This window comes from Hoplias malabaricus, chromosome 12, assembly GCF_029633855.1.
Source record: "Hoplias malabaricus isolate fHopMal1 chromosome 12, fHopMal1.hap1, whole genome shotgun sequence".
NCBI classification, from domain to species: Eukaryota; Metazoa; Chordata; class Actinopteri; order Characiformes; family Erythrinidae; genus Hoplias; species Hoplias malabaricus.
The window spans coordinates 8024272-8032308 of NC_089811.1; the positions used below are offsets into that span (position 1 = coordinate 8024272).

An 8037-nucleotide genomic window follows, 5' to 3' on the forward strand; every position below is an offset into this window, starting at 1 on the left:
TGTTCGAGCCCTTTTCAGAGCCTTCTCCTGAAGGTGAGAGGTGCAGCGGCATGAGCTTTAACCCATCCTCAGGAGCTCACTGGTCCGACCCAGGAGACCTGGGGGAGTCCTGGAGAGTATGTTTTGGGGTGGGGGGATGGGGGGGGGGGAGGGGGGGAGGGGGTTCAGTGTCACAAAACCAAATCTGGCCCACTTCTTGCCGAATTGGTGGTAAGGCTGTGTCTAAGAGGAAATGAGCCAAAAGTGAACCATAAAGTGACGTGTGGTGACATGTGGTGAGCAGGAGAGTTTCACTCAGCTGCCATCATTCCATGTGGGAAATGGAGCAGGAAAAGGCCAAAATAACCAAGTTATCCAAGAATGTGGGATAAAACACTACAATAAATACAGCACCGAGACACAAATAAGGCCCTGTCCACACGATTCCGGATATTTAAAGATTTTCTGTTTTCGCGTCCCATTCACTCGTGTTTTAATTCACTGTAATCTGAGGTTTTGGAAAAACACTCTCCAAGGTGGTGGTTTTTGAAAACTTGTCTGTGGCATCGTGTTTATGGCGAAAACTGAGCTTTTGGAAAACTCTGATGTCACAAAACATGTCTGTCTCGGTCTGAAACTCAAAGAGCTCCTCACTCCTCATATATGGAGTCATTTGGGATTAAACCTCTGTGTTCCTCTCAGACTTGGTGGTGTTTTGATGTCTCTTTGAGGTTCTATGGCGCCTACTGGACTGGCGTGATAATGCAGCCATTTTCGTATTCATCTTTCCAATAAATCCAGATGTTTGTGGATGAGGTCTATCCTACACTGAAGCATTTATGGAGATGGTGTTTTTAAACAAGCGGGTTATTTTTACCTGGCTCTGGATCTTCTGGTTCTGGATCTTCTGGTTCTTCTGGTTCTGGATCTTCTGGTTCTGGATCTTCTGGTTCTGGATCAGTTGATTCTGGATCGGTTATTTCTGGGTCTTCAGGTTTTGGGTCTTCTGGTTCTGGATCAGCTGATTCTGTATCTTCTGGTAATGGCTCAGTTGGTTCCTCTAAAACAGACCCTTACGTTCAGTAATTAAAAACAACCATGAACACACAGTGACCAAAATTTTGTGTCTGTGTGTGTGTAAACTGTATACGAAGCCAGTGAGTGTCAGCAGAAGAGGGGTGTTTCTGATAAAGTGGCCAGGCCTGTGTTTTGAGGGAAATTTTGTTGCATTAATAAATCAAGAGTAAATGAACAAACCTTCCTCGCTGCTGTCCTCTGGATCTTCGTCTCCTGAAACGACAGAAGCACACAGACGTGTCGGGACATTTCTGAACTCTTTCTGAAGCAGATAAAAGCCCGATAGCTGAACGGATCAGGACCAAACCTGTCGTTTGACACCACTGTGTTTCCCACTTTGGCCCAAACTCAGTCAATCAGCCGGGACATGTTCAGGGGCTAAATTAGCTTCTTCAGTGTAAACAATTAAAACCTTACCATCGTCCTCAGGAGCAGAGTCTGGATCCTGGTCTATGGGCGGGGCTTCTGTCACATCTGTATATAAAGGTTGAGAGGACTGGAATTATTGGATAATTGTTTATTTGATGATCGTTAATAACACCTTTAGAGGATGACAATGAGAACTGTTTGTTTATTTGAGCTCAAACTTAGCGGGAGCTCTACAACCAGAAGCTAACATTGTTTAGAAAGTGTCAAACAAAATGTAGTGAAATAATAAGAGCGGTAAATATATACCTGCATCTTCAGGGTCATCAGAAGGGGTGAGGTCCTCTCCCGGGTCCTCTTCAGAAGGCGGGGTTTCTGTTGGCATATATATATATTTATATTTATAATATAGGTTTAGAAAAACGATATTAGGGAAATTTTAAACATTCAAGAATTGATTATTATTTTTATTATTAATATTGTTGCTGTTTTATCGCTATTTTAATAAAACTAAAATAATTATCCGGTGTTCCTTCTGTAAAGGAATGGATTAATCTATAAAAAATGCACATGATGACATTTTCATAATGAAAACCAGAGGAGAACGGCATAAAAATACTACGATGAAATCTTTTTCACGTTTCATCAACGAATTAAAAACAAAACAATGATGTGAAAGTTTGATAAATGACCCATTATTTTACTGTTGATTAACACCTTGTTTAATTTGTGCACTGTCCTTTGGGGGATAGAAAAGCATATGAAATAAAATATATTTATAATTTCTTTTTATTATTTCTGATTTGAGAACAGAAAATCACAAGGAAATAAAAACAAGAAAATGCTCCGTCTGTTTGCGCTTGTCAGGGCGAAATCAGAATCAGCTGCAGAAATGATCAATGCCTGGAAATGAAACTAAAAAACTAATTTTGTGCTATTCTTTACAGCGCTAACCATGAGGGGGCGCACTCTGTAGAATGTGATCTGATTCATTTAGGGACCACAAGAGCAATCTGACTCATCTCATGACCTCCTAATACGACTTTACAGAATAAACTTCATGTTCGCTTTCACTACTATTCATTCATTCATTCATTCACTCATTATCTGTAACCCTTATCTAGTTCAGGGTCGCGGTGGGTCCAGAGCCTACCTGGAATCATTGGGCGCAAGGCGGGAATACACCCTGGAGGGGGCGCCAGTCCTTCACAGGGCAACACACACTCACACACACATTCACTCATACCTACGGACATTTTTGAGTCGCCAATCCACCTACCAACATGTGTTTTTGGACTGTGGGAGGAAACCGGAGCACCCAGAGGAAACCCACGCAGACACAGGAAGAACACACCACACTCCTCACAGTCACCCGAAGGAAACCCACGCAGACACAGAGAGAACACACCACACAGACAGTCACCCGAAGGAAACCCACACAGACACAGGGAGAACACACCACACTCCTCACAGACAGTCACCCGGAGGAAACCCACGCAGACACAGGGAGAACACACCACACTCCTCACAGACAGTCACCCGGAGCAGGAATCGAACCCACAACCTCCAGGTCCCTGGAGCTGTGTGACTGTGACACTACCTGCTCCGCCACCGTGCCACTGCTTTCACTAACATTGTTATTGCTAATTCTGTGGCGTGAAAATGACTGACTGGACCTTTAAAATCTGAGTAAATCTGAGAGTGCAGGGCTGCAGGTCTGGTGTCTGCGCTGTGTGTATTTTAATAACGGGGTCCTGAATAAGTGGCACTATAAACGTTACACATTACAGTGTGAATGGAGTTCAGCTGAAAACCTCATCAGCGTCTTTCAGCTACGTTCTGAAAGAGAGCATCATCACTGTAACACCACACTGCCGGGGAACGGCCCCCACCACCTGTGTGTGCGTGTGTGTGTGTGTGTGTGTGTGTGTGTGTACCAGGATGCATTAACATTGTGAGGACCTCAATTTCCTGTGTATACACTCACACTCTGAGCACTTCACTTCCTTTTAGAAACAAAACTTCTCCCACAGAACACTGTATTAAATATTAAGGTAAAGACGTGTTAAAAGGTTTATTGTAAGTGTTACTGTTTATGATCGGGGTTAGTGTTAGGGTTAGGTTAAGGCTCCAGAAAATTAATAGAATTCTACGTGAAGTTCCCACAATGCCTGAAAATAAGTGTGTGTGTGTGTGTGTGTGTGTTTCTGCTGAAAATGAAATAAACCAAACCTACCATCCTGTGCCTTAACTTTCCCTCCTGTAAAACAAACAGAACACAAAAGAGATTTTTTAATGTAATAAAGATGTGTAAAAAGCCCAAACTCTTTATTACTTTTTTATAATTTATCTTCTCAGAAAATGTGCTGAATGTATAAAATGACATATAATTAAAATAAACACAGAAACATAAACACATTAAAATTAAAATGATGTTTGTTGTAAAAAATAGTATCTGTGTTGTGAGCGAGTGAAAAACAAAGTGTGTTTCCAGATGTTCTCCTGATTGTATGGATTTGTTAAATGTACAGTGCACTTTTAACATAATGAAGTATTTATTAAACTCTAAAACTAGGGACTGAACGATAACGACGAATAATACTGGACTGTCACCAGGAGAGATGTGGAAAGGGTTAAACCGACACATATTTACACACACACACACACACACAGACACACACACATTGTTTAATGATTTGGCTGGTGGGTGTAAGATGGGAACCGTTGGGGAAGTGTCTCTCGTGTGTTTTGACCTGAGCTTTTTCCCCAGACATCAGCACTTTCTCGTGTTTGTGTTTGCTGTGATGCTGCAGGTGTCCAAATATTTATGTTTAATATTAATTAATATTTATATTTCCATTGCATGGTACCTACTCAACTGTTCTCTGCTGGTCTATACTGGACTCTTCTGGTCTCTACGTTTCTCTACTGGACTCTATTGGACTCTTCTGGTCTCTAAGTTTCTCTACTGGACTCTACTGGACTCTAGTGGACTCTACTGTCCCCTCTGGTCTCTACTGGTCTCTACTGTTCTCTACTGGACTCTACTGGTCTCTACTGGACTCTACTGGACTCTACTGGTCTCTACTGGACTCTACTGGTCTCTACTGGACTCTAAGGGTTTCTCAGACTCTGCTGGTCTTTACTGTTCTCTACTGGACTCTACTGGTCTCTACTGGACTCTACTGGTCTCTACTGGACTCTAAGGGTTTCTCAGACTCTGCTGGTCTTTACTGTTCTCAACTGGATTCTACTGTTCTCTACTGGACTCTACTGGTCTCTACTGGACTCTACTGATCTCTCCTACAAAACCCTGTCTCTAACGGGAACTTTGAAAACCACATCAACGGCGGCGGTAACATTAAACATTGTTTACTCATCGTCTATTAGTGTGTTGTTGTTAAATTTTGCTTTTGTCGGCCACTGATCCAAGGAGCGTTTGAACCTCTTCAAAAGACCACAGAGTAATTTTACAAGCTGCTGTTCTGAGTTGGATAAAAACAAATGTGATCTCTGCTGTAGCTGGAGATTTTACAGATGGAGAGTTAGTGCTGGACGTCTGCGTGGCATAGAGTGACGAGTTTCTCTGGACAATCAGAGCTCTGCAAAGTTTACACGCCACGGTTTAGTCACTACTCGGCTCACTCTGAACCACAAGAGAACAGGGACTATAAAAGAAACTGCTTCCTGGACCAGGACCACTTTAACCTGATGGAGAAGCAGCAGCATAATGTCATTGTGCTCAGTGCCAAGCGTCATGTTTATTAAGCTGAATTCCATCAAATCCTCACAGAAATGGAAAGGAGTCAGATTCTCCTGGTTCGTGACGAGCCAGAAAACAGAGTACAGAGTTAAACACAATTCAGCTCCTGTGTTGAGATTCTCTGGACGTTCTCAGAAGGTTCTACTGACCACAGCTCAGTCTCTCAGAACCATAGGAGCTTAAAGATCTCAGACTTATGGACTGAGAACCAAAGGAATGGTTCTTTAACAAGAGAACGGACGCAGGAACACTGCTCTCACTGATGAAGAACGAGGCATGTGTTTTAGAGACGTTCCCTGGAGGCCAATACAAAGCAGGACAGGGATTTATTGTAAGTTTTTATGGGTGGAACCCGCAGCTGGAGCAGGATCAAGTTACCTAGCACTTTCACACTCTTCCCTTTCTCTGGAGAGAGAGAGAGAGAGAGAGAGAGAGAGAGAGAGAGAGAGAGAGAGAGAGAGAGAGATATGAATGACATGGAACCAGCCCCAGAAGAACAAGCTCGGCTCTGTTTCAGGGCGGTCCCAAAACTTCAACACATGCCAACACACCCGATGTTCTAACACTGTTCTCGGTCAAGAGAGAAAAGTGTGAAGGGTGAATGGTCTTCAAGAACAGTGTCAATCTAAGAAAACGTTCTAGAGTCGTGTGAAAGAGGGAAAACATTCTACATATGAAGAGGAGCATGTTCTAGAACTGTGTAAACAAAAGGGCACATTCAAGATACAAGTGTGAACCAGGAGAATATCTAGAACAAGTTGATGAGAAGTGAAATGTTCTAGAGAACCCCAGAGGAACACACCAATTTCTGTTTCCATTGTGGTCAACTTAAGTATGAAGAAACCACAAAGACCAGGGTTCTAAATCTGATGTATGGTCTTATTCTGCTCTAGAACAAGAACAGAGAAAAACAGACAAATGGTGACGAGAATATTTCAGAACGGTGTAAATAAAAGAAAACATCCAAGAACGGTGACACTGTGGGAGAACGTTCTAGACCACGGCGATTAGAGACATTCAAGAATGATGTGAATGGGGTTGAGGAGGTCTGGAAAAAAAGAGTGAGAATGAGGGGTTTACACGGAGGGGGAACATTTTAGAACAGTGGTTTTGAGAAGATGAGTTTCTAGATCAAAGTGAATTTGGATGTGAATGTTCTAGAATAGTGGAGAAACTTTTAGAGCCGTTTTAACACAGGAGAACTTTTAAGAACAGTGTGAATATAGAGGAACATCTAGAACCGTGTAAATAGAGCATGAATAAAGGGGAACATCTAGAACCCTGTAAATTTAGGCAAACATCTAGAACACTTCAAGAAAAGCTTGGATGAAGGAGAACGCTGAAGATCAGCGTGAACTAGGAATTCCAGATCAGTCGGAACCAAGCAGAACCGCCTAGAGCACTGCGTATGTGTGGAACATTGTAGGAAGGTCTGGAACATCTGTAAAACATGAACATCTGGAAAACATGAATGAGAGGGAGAACAGTTTTGGAACTATATAAACATGAGGAAGATCTGCGCTCTAAAACTCTCCTGCTCCCTTAAGAACACAAAGTGCTCGAGGCCAAGGGCAGGGTTCCAGACTCGGTGATCAAGAACAGATGATGACATCACTCCTCCAACACCGCACGTTCCAGATAATGGAGCTAGAACCGCTGTAAGACTGATATCACTGTCCACAACAGCAGAACAACTGCAGAACCTCATCTCACATTTCAACAAACTAAAGGGGAAGTCCACCCATATTCCAAAATTCTGTTCCTAATCCCTAGAGGGAGATGTAAAAAAAACCCACTCACACTCACTCAAATACCTAACCTCATACTCACCCTCTCACGCACTCAAACACACACTCATACTCATTCGTTCACTCATTTTGTTCACTCAATCACTCAAACACGTCTTCACTCTGAGACTTATCTCATACTCACTCACAATCTCTTACACACTCACTCACTCACTCATTGACTCATTCACTCATTCACTCACTCATTGTATGTTAATAATCAAGGGAAAATATGTCACAAGGTTTGGTTCCATTCACCACCACTGGAAAAAACTGGAAGCAAACACTGAATTATGGAGATCTTGGGTGGGGTTCCCCTTCACTGTTAGTGAACTGGGACACAAAGCTTTGTCCAGGACTTTAGCTTTTTCTGGAAGAAGAGTGTGGGGCATTTACACTTTACAGACAGAGACTTTATACCATTTTAAAGAAACCTTTAATGAAAACACTTCCTGATTAAAGTCTGATTAAAGAAATCCACTTTATCTGGAACCTTGGGTATTTTTAAGTAGTCTGTTTAAGTTTAAAACATGACACAGAAATGTATGCAGATACTTTAAGATACAGAAATAAAGTGGTGAATCAGAATAAAGACACTTTAACATTTTCTTAAATTAAATTCAGATTATTAAATTAAAATGAAACCTTCCCAAACGTTACCATGGAATGCCAGGAGACTTCCCAGGAGCAGGATCCAGAAGCAGGACATCCCTGTGGAAAACTGTGCGGAGGTGTTGTAAATCCTGAGTGAGACTCTGTTTTGCGAAGAAGCTCAGCTCCGACTCCAACTTCTGCACGCGATCTTTTGTTGCTGAAACTTTCTCAGGGCGTGTGCGCACGCGGGGCCGTGTCCCAGTCGTGGCCACGCCCTCGCGCGCCTGACTGACAGGTGTTGGGCCCAATGGCGTGGGAGAAACACCCAATTCCCTCAAGAGATGCGCGGATGCTGAAGGTGCCGGCGGTGGGAGACTCGAAACAGTCCGCTGAACCGACTCTTGAGAAATGATTTGAAGAATCGGTTCACTCAATTTTTTTTTCCCCCTCGCATTTTGAGGGTATTTTAAG

At 42.7% G+C, this 8037-nt stretch overlaps 1 protein-coding gene across 1 annotated transcript in view; it reads right to left on the reverse strand.

The window, feature by feature from the left end:
* si:ch211-39i22.1 (clumping factor B) overlaps nt 1–7777 on the reverse strand; it is a 23179-nt gene extending 15402 nt beyond the window's left edge. Inside the window, exons 1-6 of the mRNA XM_066686185.1 lie at nt 7633–7777; nt 3659–3682; nt 1732–1797; nt 1474–1530; nt 1237–1269; nt 857–1039 (exon numbers count right to left, since the gene is read on the reverse strand). Coding sequence (XP_066542282.1) covers nt 857–1039; nt 1237–1269; nt 1474–1530; nt 1732–1797; nt 3659–3682; nt 7633–7681 — 412 coding nt within the window. The 5' untranslated portion in view covers nt 7682–7777. The remainder of the gene's footprint in view (nt 1–856; nt 1040–1236; nt 1270–1473; nt 1531–1731; nt 1798–3658; nt 3683–7632) is intronic.
* Between the last annotated feature and the right edge of the window lie 260 nt (nt 7778–8037).